This window comes from Vicugna pacos, chromosome 32 (assembly GCF_048564905.1).
Source record: "Vicugna pacos chromosome 32, VicPac4, whole genome shotgun sequence".
Taxonomy (NCBI): Eukaryota; Metazoa; Chordata; class Mammalia; order Artiodactyla; family Camelidae; genus Vicugna; species Vicugna pacos.
The window spans coordinates 2,844,414-2,864,066 of record NC_133018.1 but is presented as its reverse complement, the minus strand read 5'-3'; the positions used below and the strand labels follow the sequence as shown (position 1 = coordinate 2,864,066).

The 19,653-nt window shown below is 56.0% G+C and overlaps 1 protein-coding gene across 2 annotated transcripts in view; it reads right to left on the bottom strand.

The window, feature by feature from the left end:
* Positions 1-19,653, bottom strand: part of CABIN1 (calcineurin binding protein 1) — a 92,927-nt gene that overhangs the window by 56,074 nt on the left and 17,200 nt on the right. For both annotated transcript variants that reach the window (XM_072953337.1, XM_015247079.3), the window contains exons 10-22: positions 18,826-18,994; positions 16,806-16,942; positions 16,146-16,363; positions 14,999-15,077; positions 14,279-14,466; positions 13,389-13,541; positions 12,342-12,536; positions 10,639-10,881; positions 9,820-9,976; positions 5,655-5,770; positions 2,548-2,709; positions 1,352-1,558; positions 1,099-1,244 (exon numbers count right to left, since the gene is read on the bottom strand). In XM_072953337.1, coding sequence (XP_072809438.1) covers positions 1,099-1,244; positions 1,352-1,558; positions 2,548-2,709; positions 5,655-5,770; positions 9,820-9,976; positions 10,639-10,881; positions 12,342-12,536; positions 13,389-13,541; positions 14,279-14,466; positions 14,999-15,077; positions 16,146-16,363; positions 16,806-16,942; positions 18,826-18,994 — 2,170 coding nt within the window. The remainder of the gene's footprint in view (positions 1-1,098; positions 1,245-1,351; positions 1,559-2,547; positions 2,710-5,654; positions 5,771-9,819; positions 9,977-10,638; positions 10,882-12,341; positions 12,537-13,388; positions 13,542-14,278; positions 14,467-14,998; positions 15,078-16,145; positions 16,364-16,805; positions 16,943-18,825; positions 18,995-19,653) is intronic.

Sequence of the window (19,653 nt, the reverse complement as noted above, 5' to 3'; positions counted from 1 at the left end):
AGAGTGCTTTGCTGTCCACCAGCCGCCTGCCACGGCTCCCCTGCACCCAGCGGACTCAAGAGGTATGGAGAAGAGTGGTGCCCAAACTTGCATTTTAGCGAGCACAGAAGATGAGGCTGAGCTCGTGTCTGCCTGCCTGCGGGGGCAGGGCCCGGACAAACAAGGCCCAGGGCCACCAAGTCCCACATTCCCAGGGGCCTCTCCAGGCCTGAGGGCTGATGCCTTCTGAGCAGGCTGGGGGAAGGCCCAGTAGAGCAGTCGTGACCCTCATGTCACTGACTGAGGGGCCATGCCAGGCTCCCCGCCCCCTGGGACCAGTGGGCATTGTCACCTCCTCTCTTCAGAGGTGGAGGCAGTAGTGACTGCTGTCTCTCGCGATGAGCACTTGGCCAGCCTGGGCGCAGCTCTGACACATGGCCCAGCCCCCAGCGACCCTGGGGAGGACAGCCAGGGCCACCACCCTCTCTGCCTAGAGGAAACCACAGGCTGAGCAGAAGGGGATCCGGGGGAGCCTCGCCTGCTGCTGGAGAAGCCAGGCAACTGGCTTCCCCACAGATCCCAGCCCTTTCCCGGCCAGCTGGGTCCTGGCGAGGTGAAACTCGCGGCCCCCGTGAACTCTCAGGAAGGCTCCCAGGGCCCACAAGGAAGAGAGCAGGAGCCTCACAAGAGGCTCTGCTGCCAACACTCCGCGCCAGACAGGGACAGAACTCCCGGCTCGGAGGTTTCTACTACCCTCTCCCTGCCCCAAGAAAGAAATCGACCATAGTCAAAAGACACTGCACACCAGAGACTGACACACTGTAACTGACTATACTTTAACTAAATAAGAAAGATTGTAGCAGAAAAAGCTAGAGCCTCACCAGCCGACTCTGGGGGGCCAGGGGCCAGGAGACTAGGCTGGGACAGGTGGACGTCTGCTGCCCGCTCTGAGCCTAGGCCGCCCCGGGGCTGGGGAAGACAGCCCTGTGCTGCTCTTCTCTCTGAGAGTCTGCCTTTCCTTGGCACCACCCTCTCCGCGCTCTCTCCCTCCTGGGCCTCCCCACTGGTGGCAGGGAAACCCCAAGCTGAGCTGCCTCCCCTCACCGCAGCAGCACTGACCTGTCGGGGCAGACGCAGATGTCATGCATGTAGAACTTGATGGCCTTGGACTGCTCCTTGTTCTTGAAATGGTAATCAGCCAGGAGGTAGTAGAGCTCATTTACCACTGGAGGGGAGGGGTCAGCCCCTTCTGGGAGGCAGGGCACCTGGCAGGTGAGAGGGCAAGGATGCAGGGAGGCAGAGCAGGGACTCAGGTGTGACCAGGGCCCTGACGGCAGCGGTGTGGGACGCGGTCCAGGCGCCAAGCTCCTACCTCAGTGGAGGTGCCTTCAATGTAGGCAGAGACTCTGTCCAGGCTCAGGGCTGGCCTCTCCGTGCGGGGCACGATGGTGGCGATTCTCTTGAGGAGGTTGGCCAAGTCAGCAGACACGGTGCTGGTCTTGTAGCTGTCAAATTCAGGAAGAGTCTTGGGCTTAAAATACTCAAACATGAACAGGGCATCCTCCCATATCAGGTCCATCTGGAAAGAAGGCAGAGGCGGGTCACTGTGTGGTCCAGGTAAAGAACATGGGGAGTTCATCCACGGAAATGCATGGTGTCTGATGTAGGCCAGCTCACAATACACAGAGAGCCTAAAATGACTCCTATGTACTTAAAATACCTGCTCACCCACTGTAATCTCCAAACCCAGGTGTCTGGTGAGCAGAAATGTGAACCAGTGCAAGCCCAGACTTTATGAAGACAAACACTGGAACCGAGGGCGCACTCATGTGTCACGAGGCCACACAAGAGGCAGGTTCAGGGATAAGTGTGAGGGGCAGACCAGACGCCCCCTGTGCCCCAGCGTCCAGTCGGTCCTCTGGCTGACAAGTACTGACCAAGCACTAGCTCTGGACCAGGGTGGGTCTGCACACTGTAGGGGCCCTGCTCAATGGAGTGCACGTTTAGGGGATGAACTCCCTTAAGGTCAAAGAATAACTGACCGTGTTAAGAAGCCATATCATAAAATGACACACCTACTAGTGGTCTGAAAACCACACGATAAAAAATGGAAACCTTATGTGGGGAGGGTATAGCTTAGTGGTAAAGTGCATGCCAAGCATGAAAAAAAGGTCCTGGGTTCAATTCCCAGTACCTCTGTTTAAAAACATAAATAAATAAGCCTAAAATTACCTCCCCGCCATTAGAAAACTTTTTTTAAAAAAGAAAGAAAGAAAAACAAAAGACAAAACAAAACAAAAAAAGGAAACTTTCTAAGGAATGATATGCGTTATCCAAACTGGGGGGAATCTACTGGAAATTGCCAGTCTGCATTTCTGAATGATTAGTCAACATTTACGAAATTAGTCTCTGAAAGGAAAGCCGTTTTCCTCGGGATTTCGATGAGACTAGTCCACCTGACACAACTCCAGCTCACCTGCCGGGCTGTGAGACAGCAAACCTGACACCCTCAGGGAGCACAGGCTCCCGCAAGCCCAGCCCCTGAGCAGGGGCAGGCGGCGCCCTCACCTGCTGGGCCGAATGCTCCTCCAGGTACCTGGCCTTGCTCTTCTTGCTGGGGTAGCTGTACAGGCAGTAGAAGCACTGTTCCAAGGCCGTCTCCAGCTCCTCCTTGTATGGATGAGTGTCTTCAGAGGTGGATGCGGCAAGCTCTTTCTGGAGTACGCGCACCTACAGCGGTGACGGAGGAAGTGCCTGGCGGGGGGGCCCGCAGCCCTCGGGCACAGTGGGCCACCAGCTCTGTTACCCTGAGGGGTGTGTCTGGGCCTGTCTTGCTAGGGGGTGGTAGTCACCTTCGAGGAAGCCGAGGGGCCACTCAAGGCTCCCCATCCAGCACCCCACCAGCTTCAAGCAGTGCTACACTTGTCCACCAAGCCATTCATCTGTCCCCCGAAATATCTACTGAGCACCTTCTTATGCTGGGCAGGGAGACACCAACTCTGCTCTGGGGAGATCAGACTCCCACGAGGGACCATGAATTAAATAGTTGTAACGTAAGATGACTCATCCCAGGAGGGCCAAGGAAATCTCGAAGACAGACGTTAGTGAGGATCACGGAAGAGGTGGTGTCCGTGGATGTTAGACCCAATGGCTACTGTTATGCCAACTATTAGCAAACCATACTTTCTTTTCAAGCATCCATGGTATTTTTACCGAAACTAGACAAAAAGCAAGTCTCAACAAATTCTAAAGACCAGATATGATGTAGATCACAACCTCTGAACATAATTCAATAAAATTGGAAACCAATTACATAAAGATAGCAAACACCATGCTCATGGCATGCAACTAAAAGTATACTTGGGAAAACTTACAATATTCAACACATGTATTAGAAGAGTGATCACTAAAATAAGCATTTACTTCAGTAAGTTAGAAAAAAACACAAAGCAAATCCAAAGAAAGTAAAAAAAAAAATAAATACTGAAGTGGCAATGGATGAACTAGAAAGCAAAGAAAAAAATTGATCAATACACCAACAGCTGGTAGTTTCAAAAAAACTGATTTTGATAAACTTCATTAAAGACTCATTTTTCAAGAAAGAGGAAAAGAAGCACAAATAAATGGTTTCAGTGATGAAAGAGGGGGCATAACTAAAGGTGCTAAAGAGAGTTTCATAATCATAAACAAATGCGATGAGCAAGCTGATGCTTACATGGACACTATTCCAAAAACATTACTGACTTTAGAACAGAAAATCTAAATGAACCCATAATCACCAAAGAAACAGTCAACAGTTTAAATCTTACTCTGAGGGGGTTGGGGACAGGGAGAGGGACTGGCAGTGCACACTCCAGACCAGGGGTGGGGTGCAAACTACAGCTTGTACAGCTCGTGGGGCAAACCCTGTATTGCCTGTTTCTGTACAGCCTGAGAGCTAAAAATGGCATTTACATTTTTAAATTATTTTTAAAAATTAAAAGGAGTTCTGCTCTGTAACACGTGAGAATTATATGAAAGGTTCAGCACCCGCAAGCTTTCGCATTAAATCTTTATACACTGTTTACAGCTGCATTGGTGTTTCAAAGGGCACACCTTTGAAGTGGTTTCAACAGAGACCGTGTGGCCTGAAAGCCTGGAAAATTTACCCTCTGTCCCTTTACAAAAGAAGTTTTGTTGACTTCTGGCCAAGACAACAGGGGAAAAAAGACTGAAAAGGAGGGAAGACATATGTATGGACAATATGACTGTCTACATAGGAAACTCGAGAAATCCGTAACCCACCAGAACGAAGAAAGGCAATAAGCAAAGGACCTGTGTGTAAGAGAAACTTCACGGTCTACCAAAAAAGCCACCAACTGAGAAAACCCGGGAGCAGGGCCATCCAGTAACCGCCCCTTCCCTCCAGGCGCCACTCCCCGAGCCCTGGCCTCACTCTCAGCTTGTCCTGGTCAGCACCAGGGTGCAGGCAGGCAGGGCACCGGGACAGACAGACCCTGTGCGGGTGGAAGGGGAGACGGCAGAAGGAGCTGCAGATCCCTGGGCAGCAGGATGGACAACATAGACTCTGCCTGGCATGATCCTTCCAAAACTGGTTCTGGACTCCAAGCTAACCCAGGGGAGCTCCCAGAGGCCCCTGGAGCTCACAGGATGGGCCAGACACTCCAGCATCCACAGCTGGAGCTGGAGCTTGCCCTCCTCGGACACTGACCTGCTCCGGGGCCCTGAGCCAGCCAGGGCTCCCTGCCAAGACTCCATGTCCTCAATACCAGAGCTGTGCAAATTGTGAAGCCCCTCGACACATGAGCTCTACACACAATCTCAGTCCCATTCACTCATTCAACCCACACTTATTAAGCACCTGCTATGTGCCGGGTGCTATGCTAGGTGCTTGGATCATTCAGTGAACAAAACTAGAAAACACACCTGCATGGAAGCTGCATTTCACTGACAAAGAGATAGACCAACAACAAATAAAATGGCACGCTGGGGCCAGAAGAGGGCCCAGGGAGAGTAGGGGGCAGAGGAGGGGGATCAGGAGGACAGGAGCCATGTGCTCACCACGAAGGTACAAAGCAAAGGTCAGCAAATCTTTTCTTAAAGGTGCAGATAGCAAATATCTTAGTAAACATGGCTTTAGAGCTGACATGCAGGGGAATGGGCACGGCTCCGTCCCACTGACCCATCTATGACCAGGCACCAGAGCTGGGCTGGGTGCCCCTCTGGCCCTGTAACTGGTCTGTGTGCCATCCAGCTTCTCACTCAACAGCAAAGTCTGGGAACAAGGATTGGGCTGCTTGTATCTCGAGTCAGCTGGGCAAGTGAGAGGAAGCCCACCTGCGCCCCCCAAGCATCTCCTGAGAGAATGAGAGCAATCGCTGCTGATGGAGCAGCCACTACAGCCTGAAGGGTGGTGCCTGACAAACGGACCAGCGGGCGGCAGGAGACTGAAGTCACCACCTCTAAAATTACTAACAAGGCAACAGACTCAGTGAGGGCCAGGGGGTCTACGTCCACCAGCAGTTCAAGGCCAGGTCCAGAATCCTGGGCCTCAGGTCGCAGGGACTCCAAGCTCAGACTTTCTGGCAACTGTGAGTTATCACCAACATGCAACAGTCAGAGAAGGGCAGGGCCCAGTGGCAGGGGAAGGCCAGGTGAGCCCCAGCAGCACTTACGTAGAAGCGCAGCAGAGCCCCATCAGAATTGCAGCACCAGGACCTCCGGCCCAAGTACTCATGGGCTGTGTTGAGCAGCATGAGGGAGGAGGGGAGCACGGGCGCCTCGGCCATCACTGTGGGGAGACCAGACGGACAGATGGGTTAGCGTGGGGTGTGTACAGGAGCAGCAGGGTTCAGCCTCTCTTGTCCTTACCATGGGGATCAGAGATTTCCCCTTCTTTCCTTTCTCATCTTCCTTTCATTTCAAATATGTAATGACTTGACTGACTCTACTAAAGCAATACGTGCTTATCAAAAAACAATTCAAATCACACAGCAAAGTATAAAGAAGGACTGCTTCCTCACCAAGCTCCAGCCCCCAGATAACCCACGCTGGGACATGGAGAACAGCCCTGGAAGCATCCTTCTATGAGTGGGTGAGACACTTTGAAACAGAAAGATAAGTAATTTGTAATGATGGAACCCATAGTACACACATTACTGCTTAACTTAAAAACTCTTGTTTAGGTCTATCTAAATATAATAGAAGAAAAAAGAACTCCCAAATCTCAGTTAAATATTCACCACTGGAACTATCATTAATTCCCTAAAGATCCCTTGGTGCTTTTGAAACTCTAGGCCATAACCTCGTGGTCTTGTAAGTAACACTTTCTAAGAGTATCAGGATAGAGTACGTTAAGGCAGAACGTGCTAGAGGAAATCATGCCCCATAGAGCGAGGGAGGATTCTTTCACTTTTTCTTGGTTAGTCTCCGTCAAAGAGACATGAAAAGCGCTGGTAAAAAGAAGTCGGAAAATCACTCAGCTTGAGCCATTCTGGGTTTTCATGGGTCTTCTACGTTCATTTCCATATTCAGCAGCACCAAGAACGATGACACAAGATCAGTGACAGCAGTGACACGTCCTTCCCCCAGCTCCCCGTTTTGCTGTGCATGTTGCCTGCGGTGCTTCAAGGTTCTGTCCTGCAGCCATGAGCCCAGTTGCTTTCCCTCAACCGCAACTCCACGTGGACTTGGTGCTCATGGAAGAGTTCTCTCCCCTGGCTTTTCCGGTCCTGAGGAATTTCATTCTGACTCACGTTGGTTGACTGACTTCACCCTCCAGCCATGTTTCTAAGAAGCACCCGGAGGAGCTGGAACCCACTGTAATTACAAACTACTTGGCCAGCTGCCTTGGCTCACGCCTTCCCTGGGAGCTGTGCAGACAGTGGACATCACCCCAGCTGCACTGGACACTGCTACGGAGAAATCTGAAATGAGTCTCACTCCTTGTCCCGTGAAAGTAAATCGCTTTTTCAGTTTAGAAACCTAAAAAATCTTTATCCTTAAAATGGATCCTTAACCAGGAGGTATCTTGACATATTGTTGTTACCGACTTTTCCTGGTATATACTGCACTTTGAATCTGCGGATTCAGCTGTTACTACAATTTAGAGACGCCAGGTTGGTTGCTTCTCTCACTTCACTGCCGGGGCCTTGCGATCCAGGGCTCTGTTCACCGTTACCCTGGACCACCTCTGCTTTCCACATCCGTCACCTTCTTAGCCACACTCCTCGCCTCAGTCTGTCACATTCACTCTGCTTCTTGCTATTTGTTAGTGTACGATGGCCAGATATGGTTTGCGGCGTTTTCCTTAGTTCTACAGTTTTCCTTTTCATTTCACTGTTTATCGTCTTAAAAACTTTACAAGTGATTTCCTCGTGCCCACCATTCACAGGGCCTCTGCCTCCACTCCGTGATACCTGCTTTCTTCCAGGCCGAAATGGCCCATTTTTCGCAGGGTATGTCCTTCCTTCCTTTCTGTCCCCACTTGGCGTGGGGTAAGCACACCTGCCAGGTCACTTCTTTCTGTCTCACTCAAAGTCAGCCAGGGCGGCTGCTCAGATCAGGGACGTGCCCCAATCACCAGGAATGAATTTTCTAGGGTGCTCTCCCATCAAGAAGGCCAAGCTGCCCTTTCCTTACAGCTGTACTATTAAAGTGGGCATCTGGCTCGGTCACCTTCCACAGCCAGTGTCCGCAGAACAGAAGGGAGACCGCTTGACCAGGGCTGCAGGCAGTCCTTGCGGGGCCACAAGGTCTCGTTCTCTCCTGAGAGCCCCTTAAAGGTAGGGTGGCTGCATGGGGAGAGGAGTGTGGTCAGATAGTCTTGGGGGCAGCTCCTTCAGGGTCTGCTGTGGCTGCAGAGGCTCCAGCTCCCAGACTCGTGGACCCCCATGGGAGCCACGTCCAGTCACTGAGCGTGATGGGAGGGCACAGGGACCTGGACAGGCACTTGCTGCAGAGCCCCCACCAGGTGGCCAAGGCACAGTCAGGCCACAGCCCAGGTCTCAGTCCGCCCTGCATCCTCTCACGAGCACAGATCCCCAGTGACCCATCTCAGAGTCTGCTCCAGAGAATCAGTGTGTGACAACGTCCCACACTAGCCCCTCACCACCGGCCAGAAGTGCCCTCCGTGCTATCTGCCCCAGAAGGCGCAGGACCCAACAGCAGCCCCGCCGCTGCCACGGGGGCCATAGCACCAGCCATGCTCTACAGAGGAGAGGACTGTCAACGCACCACCCTCCCTCGGTTCTCCTCCTGGAGGTGGAGGCAGGGACAGGCACCACTCCAGCAGCCAGAACCCCTGATCTGTCCCTGGGCCTGGCCGTCCAGAGTCACGGCATTTGACTGTTCCCCTTATTTGCTTACTGACAGGTTTTTTTTAAAAAACCGTGTTGTGTTTGCACAATTAATTGGGGAGAAAAAGAGACTCTTTATCTGGAAGTCTTTTTGTATCATTCTTATAAGAAAAAGAATACACATTTATAGCTGCAAACCTTAATTTTTCTTTTCTCACCACTAAAACCTTTTTAGAAAACACACAGGCAGCACCATTTGTCAAGAGCTCTAAAGATATCCATTCTAAAAATTTATCAAATAAATCAATTCAGCAGAAACAAAAGGGTACAGTGAGGTGCTGGCGACAGAGTGACCCATAAGAGAGAAACAATGCAGCTGTCTTGACAGTCCGGCAGGGGGTTCAGCAGACCAGGGCACCTCTCGTCAGCACCACGAAGACCACGGGATGAAGCGGACACAGCTTTACAAAAGGGTGTGAGAGCCTCTCTGTCTTGCTCCTTCTACATTCAACCCACACGGACCAGCTCCTCGAGTCCCTGCCCAGCTCCCCGGGTCTCCATCAGGCCTAAGCCCAACGCCCACCCTCGCTGCCACTATGGCACGGTGCCATGGATGCTGTGGGTGCTGTGGGCACCCTGGGCAGTCCCGTCTGCCTCCCCCACGTGAACTTGTCAGGTCAGAGGCTCTCACTCACAGAGGCCTGACAAGCAGTGAGCAGCAGTAACTTTCAGGGGAGTAAAGGACGAAGCGGGAGCAAGTGGGAGGAAGGAATCTCGAGTTCACTCCATGGTCGTTGGAACACAGCTGACTTCCCTGTCCGCTTTGCTGACTTATCAAACACTGAGGAAAAATCCCCAATAAATTCAATTTTAAGCTGGCTGAACAAATATGTAAGTCGAGTATTATAACCACAGCTATATAAAAAGTACATGTGTACTGGCCAAGTTTAGGTAGAAAATGCAAGAACACCAAAGGGGAAAGCTCCCTTCGGTAGGATTATAGACACCCTGCCTCAGTGCCGTTTGGCTGCTGTTTCCATGTAGTCTCTTCCACCACGCCGACCCGCTCCAGTGCCATCCCCAGGCTCCCCAGGCCCCGGGCAGCACTACCCCGGCCTGGACGTGGGGAGCCGACGCTGGAGGTCACACACCCAGAAGTGGAACCTGCGCTGCCGGCCCAGCCTGCCCTCCAGCCGCCACATCCCAGCCTTGAAGGCCCACATGCAGGAGAGCTACAGGGCTGCATGGGGACCAAAGGAGGTGGCAGGCATGGCGCTCTTCATGGGCCCTTGCCACCTGCCATTTCCTCCGCATTGCCACCCGCACCAGACGAGACAAACATCACACGCCACAGCCCCGCCCCGCGCTATACAGCGAGCTCCCTGGGGAGCCTCTGCCTCCATCCAAGTGCCACGAAAAATCCTGCCAACCAAGCCCAGGCCCACTCACAGCACCTGGCCCTGGGGCAGAGATAAAAGTCCAGGATGTTCAGGCTGAAGACCACCCCACCGAGGGCCACCCCCACTGGCCCACGTCCCAGCACCTTCGTCAGCCGGGTTCTGGAGCTGCTGCTGGTGGCACAGGGAGCGGAAAGTATCCTCCTCCTGCCGGATGACCCGGTGCAGGATGATCCAGGGCAGCACGGAGGAGACATGGGGCTCCTTGGGCTCCTCCTGCACAGCCATGCTGCAGTCGATGACCTGGGGTGGGGGGTGTGTCTCAGCAGGGCTGGTGCCCCTGCACCTAGCAGCATGCCGGCACGCCATAGACCAGAGCGCCACAGCCACAGCTGGCTCTGCCCTCCCTCATGCCGCCTGCAGTTCCTGATGCACCAGACACGAGGCTGACTGCTGAATGGGGCACAGGGGAGCTGACAACCCAAGGAAGGAGAGCTAGGATCAGCCTGGCTGCTGTGAGGGAAGCAAACAGGGGCCGCAGTGGGGCTTCAAGCAGGGGAGGGTCAGGTAGAAGTTTCCAGGTGAGCGGCTGTGCCAGGCCCAACCCCAGAGAGGCACCTGGGAAGTAGGGGGTGAGGGAGGAGGCGGAAGCAGTGGTCAGTGCGTCTCCAGTGACCACACCCTGGAGGGAGGCTGCCAGGGGAGGCGCGGGAGGAGCACATCCCTAGTTCTTGAAATGTGCCTCCATGGAAGGGCAATGAGGCCCGAGGGTAGCCTGGGCTCAGCAGAGCAGTGATGCCTGCGGTGCCAAGTGCAGCCCCGTCTCTAACCCCAGACACGAGCGGCCCCGGCATGTCTGCTATCAGTGCACAACCGGCCCAGCTGCCGCAGCCAGGGAAACCCACACCCCCAAGGGGGTGCCCGCTGTGAAGGAGGGGCCGGCAGGGCAGGAAGGGGCTGGTTACCTGGATGAGGTTGTTGGTGAGCCGGGTGAGGACGGCAGTGGAGGACGCCTCCTCCAGGATGCCGCCACTGCTGTCTGCCGAGAGCGCCTGCTCAATTCCCCGCAGCAGCTGGGTTACTGTGGCCACCCACTCCTCTTTGGCGGCCGCTTCAGTGGCATTGACCATCTGCTGGACTGCCTCATTCAGAGCCACTTCAGAGCACTCGAAGCACTGCTGGTGGTCCTCCAGCCGGAGCAGGGAGTCCTGCACGCGGGAGAGGGTGGGGAAAGGTGCTGTAAGGGGCGGGGAGTGGGCAGGGAGCTGGGGACAAAGGCACGAGGGGCAGCTGATCCCACCATCTAGTTGGTCCTCCCCCGAGCCGCCACCAACCGACCGCAGCTCCAGCACCATGGCTGGGGGAGTCTCCACAGGAAGGGCTGTCTGTGGAGGGGGCCTGAGCATGGCCACAGAAGGGTGGCCTTGGCTCCATCAGTCCCTGCCTCTGGATGCCAGGTCAGGGAGGCCCGCAGACAGTGCTCCGCAGAGCAGCTGGCCCAGCCCTCTGGATCCCACACCTGCTCCCACTTGCCTCCAAATCTCCCCTGCAAGCGTTGCTTCTGTCACGCTCCCCTTCCTTTGTTCCAGGTCTAGTCTGAGCCTCCTTTATCACCAGGCCAGCTGGTGAGTGGGACTCAGCCTGGCCGTGAACGCACAGAGCTGCTTCTGGGAGCCCCATCAGGCTCTGATCTCACCCCAGCCGAGAGCTACCGCCCTTAAGGTGACAGACAGGTGTGGGGCAGAAATGCATCTGAATGCAGATCAAAACCACCTCCAGATTTAGACACCCTAACTGCCAAGATATCGGGACCTGTTTCTTTAGGGAATCAGCACTCGAGCAGGGAGGGGCCACTGAGGTGTGATGGAGCCATGGGCACAGATGTGGAGGCACAGGACTGAGCCGACCCCTCATGACTAAAACAGGCCCGGGGCTGGGCCGCCAGAAAGTCAGAGACAAGACAAGGACATGATACCACCCTGGCACGTGAGGCCAAGGAGAGCTAAAAAGCAGAACGACCACCGATGAACACGGAAGCCTGGTCACCAGTGGCCTTGTGACAGCCGGCACCCACCCCTGGTTTGCTGCGCCCCAGGCCCAACGCTCACAGCCGCTAACTCAGAGAATCCCCACGCCGGCCCCCAAGTGAGGACAACGCCCATCCCCACAGCAGAGGGCTGAGAGGCCGCCCAGCGCCCCGCAGACGCAGGTGCCCACCAGCTCAGGACAGAGGCGTGGGGGGAGCCCAGAGGGCACTGCTGTCCTTTCTCTTCAACCATGCCATCCTATGTGGCTATGCACCCTCTCTCCAGTCTTTACACTGTGTGGGTATTTTATCCACTTTCACAGGGACTCGGTAGTTAATTTAGACAGTAGTAAGAGAACACAGGCAGACACACAAACGGGGGGATGGGATGGCTGGTACCCTGCTGGCTCTCCTTCCTCCTCTGCTGAGCAGAAGTTCAGAGCCAAGCGCGGGCTCACCCCAAGCCAGGCAGACCTCTAGGTTCCATTCTCCCAGCGCCTTCTCACCACAACTTCCTGGCTGCCGAGGGAGCAGGTTTTTACTCCCACTTCTCTCTGTTACCTTCTCAAGGAGAATTCTCCAGAGAATAAACATGTGCAGAGCAAACAGGACAGGCGGCTGAAGGCACAGGGCAGCACACACCTGCAGCAGCAGCAGCTGGGCCGGCCTCTCGGGAACAGACGTCATGAACTCTAGGTGTTTGGCCCGGTCAAGCCCGCTGGTGCACAGGGTGGGGCGGAGCAGGCGCACAACCGCCTTGTGGTCGCCAGCCTCGTAAAGCCGCTGGGTCTCCTCCAGGGACTGGCATCGCTCCAGCGATCTCAGGTTCTTGTCAATCTGGAAAAGGCCCGGAATCGCTGCCTGACGACAAACCCTTCACAGGCTCCTTGAATGCGGCTGGGGTTTTGCATTTATCACACCCAGACAAGGAGGACAATGAATACTTTACCAAAACCATTTCTGTTAAGGTCAAGGCATTTAAGTCTTTGAAGAATAGACATACCAAAAAAACAAAACAACCTCAGAAGCAGAGAGGTTCCAGAAAGTATCTGCCAAAACAGTAGGGCAGCCTCGTGGTCACAGCTCAGCCAACCAGACTCCTGGAACCACAGTGTATCAGGCTGCCAGAGACCCGGCGAGGCCCTGGCCAGAGGCTGGCACTCACTACTGACCACAGAACCCTCTCCTCACAGGAGGCCCACTGTAGTCCCTGGACATCAGCAGCAGGGGTGCTGCATGTGGCCTGGCCCTGAAACCACTCCGCAGGAGTCTGAAGGCCACCTTTGGCTAGTGTGGATGCATCACAGACATGGACCTGTGGGCATGGGGCCTGAGGCTGCAGTGAGAGCAGGGTTGGAACCCCAGCCCCCTGACCCAGCCCCAGGCCCGGACCAGCACTGGCTTGCTTCTGCTGGGTGCCTCCAGCTCAGCGGGGTCGCTGCCACACACAAGCCGGAGAGCTGAGCAGCCACACTCTCAATTGTGCCGGCAGACACCCCCGCTCCCGGGACCTGCCCCCAGGCGAGCCCCCATCAGCGGCACACCTGCGAGTCCATAGTGTCCCGTGCGCCAGAGCTGCCTCTCCCGGCCTGCAGCCTGCCCTGCTCACCACGGGGGCTGCCCGCCTTGTCCTCACAGACAGGGTGGGCCTCTGACCAAGAAGACAGCAATAAACAAACGCCCACTCACCTCCTCCAGGGACACGACCGAGTCATTGTGGAGGTTCGGCAGGCGGATGACGATGTCTCTGGGCTCGGCGCCTGCCTCAGCACGAACAGCCGCGGAGCTCTGCAGCATCTCCGTGCAGACATCATAGTTCTCCAGGGCCTGCTCCATGTCTCCCTGCACAGGGGACGGGCACTGACTGCGCCGCCCTGCGGCCTGCCCTTCTCATCCCCCAAGACTGCGGGCCCCATGAGGGCACTTCCAGCCAAACACTGCTCTCCCCACTAAAAGGGCGGGCATGTAGCTGGGGCTCGGTAAGCATCTGTTGAATGAATAGCTGAGTGGATGATTCACACCACTCTGAGGGGCGTGTCTTTAACCTCATGGTGCAGGTGAGGACACAAGACCCAGAGCAAGGCCAGGAATCTGCTCGAGACCTTAAGCGAAGGTAGCAAAGCCAGGATCAGGCCCAAATCTAGACGTAGTCCCGAGTCCAGGACTAAGTGTGGCCGTGTCCTCATTCTCCTGTAGTGCCCTGGGCACCAGTGCACAGTGCTGGGTGACAGGCAGCCCGCACCGGCCCGCAGACAGGCTCCACCAGGAAGCCCTCCGAGAATTCACCCAGACAGGTGGCTACTCCCATCCAGAGAGCACTGCACCTCCTTGTGCGCGCACTCAGGCTCCCAAGAAAACACACAAAGAGGCCATAATGTATGGTCTACAGGGGCATACAAGACCCCTTCCAGAGCTGCGGTTGTGCCAGGATTCCCAAGATGTGCCGATTCCCCACCATATCCACTTCCTTAAACTAAGCCCAGGCCCCAGCAGTGCCGCATGCATGCACACACCCCAACCATGCGCCCGGCTCTCTCCCCACCGACAGGGTCCTTCCTGGAGGCCAACCACACACCAACCTGCAGTGCCAGGAACCGAGCCTTCAGCCAATACACGCGGACCACGAACTCCAGCCAGCCATCCTCAAACAGGTCCCGCTGGGACGAGGCAAACGACAGCTGCAGGAGGTCCCCCAGGAAGTGGGCTCCTGGGAAGTCAGGCCCAAACCTGCCACTTGCTGCACCCGTGGGGCAGTTCCGAGGAGACACTGAAAACCACCAGGCCTGGAGTCAACCTCACATCCAGGGCCCACATGCCCTTCTGCTCCCAGAGGTCGCCCCAAGCCCTCGTCACACCGGCCTCAGTGCCAATGGGCACCCCAAGCAGCAGGTGTCAGAGCCAGACAGAGACCCTGAGAGTTGGAGGACCTCGTCCCGCAGGCTGGATGTGGAGCATCTCTGTTCAGCAGGTGATAGTCTGAGTCAGAATGACCCACATCACCTAGAACAATTCCTGAGGACACATCAGGTGATAACCGGAGAAAACGAGCCCACGTCCTTCAGTCCTGAGTAACCAGAGCAGGCACATGGCTCCCCCTGGGGCTCAGCTGCTGCCAACTGCTTCCCGAGTATCCAACGGTCTCTCGGAGCCCCTGGATCTTTCCTGGCCTGACAAGCTGACCCAGGAAATGTGCCCCCTACACAAGTAAGTCTGAATCATGACTCAGCCTCCCCAGCCTTACTTCCTCCCAGCTGCCAAGGGTTCAGTCACCCCTACCACGGAACACAGGGCACCCCTACCTGCAGAGCTTCTACCCTTGGTCAGCAGCCACTGGTCCAGCTGCAGCTCCATGCAGGAGAGAGCCATCAGCATCATGTCCTGCCAGACAGGCAGCAGAGGGTCAGGAAGGGGTCAAAAAGAGGGGTTAAGGGTCAGGAGTAGAATGAACCTAAACTAAAATTTACTCTGATGAGAGCATCAATCTTCCCTCTACCTACTTTCTGCTTCATAAGTGATCAGTGGCTACTTGCCAGGATGTAATAAAAGGCTCGTGGACGGACACTGGGACAGATGTGCGAGGAGCCAGGCGACCCACCTTCAGTCCTGAGGGGCTGCCCTATGGAAGTGGCAGCCCTGCCACCCACAACGCTCAACCCTTAAAAGTGCCAGAGGGGTCAGGTGGCTCCCGGGGCACAGGAGGAAGCTGGGACTCAGCAGTAAGGAGACGCTGCTCTGGCCAAGTGGGCACAGCTGGGAAATGACCAGCCTGATTCGTCTGAGAATCAAACTCTTGTCTCCTCTAGCTGCTTCGCACTGCCCTAGGGGAGCAGGCCTGGTGGGCAGAAGCTGCCAGAACGCTGCCCCTGAGGTGTCCCAGCAGAGGCCACACGGCCAGGGGCACTGACCCACATGGCCCTATGAACATGTCAACCCTGAGCTCCCCCACCTTTTGTGCCCCCAGCCAGAAATACTGCCTGGGGGCTCCGAAAGCTGCCAGGGCTGCCTCCTAGGAGTCAGCTTTCCTCCTCCAATGGGAGAAGGGCCACAGCATCCGGTTCCCTTGGGCCCCAGGAGGCACTGAGTGCAGGGGCCTGGCCAGCCGAGTGCATGTGCAGGGGGTGTCCTGTATCCACTAGGAAACCAATAACGGCCCGGCACCCGGATCACAGCGAGTCTGCACTCTTTCCAGATTCTCGCTGCTCTCCCACATCTCACAGACCACCCCATCACTAGCCGTCGGAGCCCAAAGCCCTCCCCGCCAGAGTTCCCCAACCCACCACCTTGGTTCCAGCAGCAGCAGCCTCCTGAGGGCCCTGCACCCCACTCTCACCCCAACTGCATCGCATCCTCCACTCGCCCCAGGCATCTTTTTCGGCACAAACCAGCCCTATGGCCCCTGCATCACACCCACTGGGGTGCCCAGTCCGCGACGGCCCCGGCCCCAACCTTGATGTGCTGGTTGCTGCAGTCCCGGAGCAGAGGGTTGGGCAGACTGGTGCTGTGCCTCCTCCAGCTGTGGTAGGTGCTGAGCACCACCTCCGCCAGGCCTGGCGGCCACCGCAGCAAGAAACGAGAGCCCATGCTCTTCAGGTAGCGCATCATCAGCTCCAGGGCGCCCCCGTTGGTCAGGTTCCCCAGCAGGAAGGCCTGCACGTCCTGCTTCTCTGCCCAGAGGAGAGAAACAGCCTGACTTGACTGAAGGCCCCTCCAGGCCAGGGCAGGGGCAGAAAGAGGTCAGCTCCCTCCCACTCCGGCCCACACCACCGTAAGCAAGTCTCTCTCAACCTCCGGGGCCACGGTGGGCACAGGTGCGGAGTGAGACCACGCACAACAGCACCGAGCCCAGCGCCCAGCGGCCCGTCCACACGCAACAGCCGTGTCAGACACGTTCAACCGGCAGAGCCCGTGCCCTTCAGGCAGCAGGGTCAGGTGCCAGCCTGGACGGTTCAGCAGACCTACCAGCTGATCACAGAGCTCAGGCCCAAGACAAACTCAGACAGCCCCTGGACCACACTTGAAAAAAAACCCGACCCACCCCCCACCCAGAATAGCCCTTGGAGTGTTACAGGAGACCGGCAGGGAGAATTCCCACAGCTCGACTCTTACCAGCTTCCATGAACGTGGCCGAGTCAAAGGACAGCCTGTGAGGCCCAGCACTCGGGAAGCTCTCCAGTTTGGCTTCTGACTGGACTTCGTAGTTATTAAAGGGATCATCTTCCTCCTCAGGGTCCAGCTTTCTTAACCTGCGCGGAACGCACCAAACTCACATTCCGACACAAGCACCTGAACTCCTCCCAGGAGAAAGGAGACCTGAGATAGGCACGAGGCTATGACACACGGGCAGCAGGTCCGGGACCCGGGCCTCTCTCAGGCCCTGGTGACCTGGCCTGGCCTGTGCCCCCTTCACCCATTCCGTCAACAGGTGATTATATGCACCCGCCCAGTCAGCTCACCTCCTAGTGGGAGGGACAGAGAGTAAGCAGACACACAAAGAACCCAAACAGGGACCAACCCCACAGAGAGCCTGTGACAGAGTCCACAGGGTACCACCCGGAGAGCAGTCAGGAAGGCTGCGCGGGGGGACGTCCATGCGAGGATGCAGGACAAGAACAGGAACAAAGGCACAACCCGATGAGTCCCCTAGACATCCTGAGACCCAAGGGAGGGGGGCCTGGTGAGGCAAGAGAAAGCAGGGGGGCGGGTGGAGTGCAGGGCCACCCGGGGCCCTTCAGAGCGGTCCCCACGGGTCCTCAGAGAGCCTGGGCCTGGGGCAGCCTCTCTGGGCCAGCACCCCTCTCCCCATGCTGCCCAGGACCCTGCTGGAGCAGACCCTGCAGACGGACAGTCAGGGCACATCTCGCCTACCCCCTGTCCCCAGGCACTGCCCTGAGCCAGCGTCGTGTGGCTCCTGCCTGACCATCCAAAGCAGCTGAGTGGAAATCACACAGGAAACCAGCAGTCGAAATAAAGACACAAAAGAAGGGGAACACCGTTCCACACAGGGGCCAGGGGCAAGACCCAAGTGTGGGAGACGGGAAAGGTCCCTTACACCTCCTGGCACCTTCTGCAGCTCTTCCGAAGGGAAACGGCTCCTGGTGGGGCCTGAGGAGCTGAGCAGAGGGCCTTGTGTCCCCGGATCTCTGAGAGCAACTCCACTTCTGAGCATCTCACTTTCACCACAGAAAAACAAAGGCAACAAATCAGGAAAATCATTAATCCTGCAGCAAAACAGACTCACAACCCACCTAAAGCCCCTGGTCCTCCTCCTCCTCCACTTGGACACATCGTCACTGAAACCAGCTGTCACTGTCACAAGCCAAAATGCCAGCCGAGGACACAGGTAAGGATGCTCGCTGAGCCCACATCTTCCAAACCCCACTCCAGTACCCGTGAAAGAGTAAAATGGTACAAACGCACAAACACAGGGATGGGAGAAGCCCAGCCAACAGGAGACATGCCATCAAATGTCAGAAGGCAGAAGCTGACCTATGGCAGAACTGAACTGCTCTCTGCACTCAGCTGGGGGCGGAAGGCGGGGCACGGAGAGGTCCAGAACTTGCCTCCCGCCCACCCCAGGAAGGCTCGGAAACCATGGGCCCTGGAGCAGCTGATGGAGGTCGGAGGTCAAGGACAAAAAGCAAGTGAAGAACCACAGAAGAGGCACAGTGCACAGTCGCACAGCTCCGGGACACCTGGCCCGTCTCCTCTGGGCACCTTCCCTGAGGAACACTGAGAACCAGGGAAACCAAGGGATGAGCCCATCACCTGAGGGAATCTCACTGAGCCTGGAGAAGCTCAGCAGTGGGGTGCCCTTCCGTGGGGGTGCCCCAGCGTCTGCACCCAAGAAGCAGCAGCCCCAGGCCCCCAGCAACAAGTCACTTCCAGCCCCACGAGGGCCAGGCAGCGCAGGGTCCTCGGAAAGATGCACAAGTCGTGGCTCCTGCCTTCAGGAGGATTCAGAGGCAGCAGCAGCAAGAAAATCCAAGATCCCGGTCCACAGAGCCCTGTGCCCGGCCATTTGCACCGATGTCATGGGAAGACAGAGGAGGCACACAGAACGGGGGTGGCCACGGAATGAGAGACATTACGGGTGATGGAGGCTGGAGGTTTGTGAAATGCACAGTACCTGGACGGCAAGAACTTCACCAGGAGCTCCTGGAAGTCCACCCTCTCTTCTTTTTTGCACTTAGTGTTTCGGACGCGGGCAGACCGCCGCTTTGCTGTCTCCCCGCTCTCCTCTGAAATCTTCTTCCGCTTTACCCCTTTCTTGGATTTGTCTCCCCCAGAAACATCACCTTCACAAAGAGCGCAAGTTGAAATCTTATAAGCAGCAAGCTCAGAAAAGGTGCCGCAAGGCACGGCAGCCTGTCATGTCTCTGCCTACACCTTTAATCTTATCTTCTCTGGCCTCCAACCAACCTCCCGTCTCCTCCTCAACCACAAAGGGCCCAAAAGAAGTCCACTTCAAACCGCTCAACTCTCACACCTTTCTCAAATTCACAGGGCCCACAAGCCACATCTCAAAACTCTCTTCCACAGCTACAGACCGCCAGGGTCTCAAACTCCTATTCCTCCTCCCTCCCACCGGCTGGCCTCAGGATGAACCTGGGACAGGACAGAGCAGGCAGCGATGACCTGACATTGCCCACCGCCCACCACCCAGCGATACAATGTGGGTGTGTCATGTGACTCATACACAGAGCAGGGGTGTCATGTATGATTAGGTCAAAAGCGAGAAACAACCACGTACACGTTCATTCAGAAACTTCCTCATCAGTGACACAGAAATCGAGGAAAGGCTTAGGACCTTCTGTCGGAAATTATTTCCCAACTCTGATGATAATAAAAATCTATAAAACCATTCAAAAGTATACTACCCTGTGTGGTGGTAACTTCGCTGACTGTTTCTTAAAGCCAAAGAACTCAGAATGCCAGTGCACAGCAGCGCTGGGTC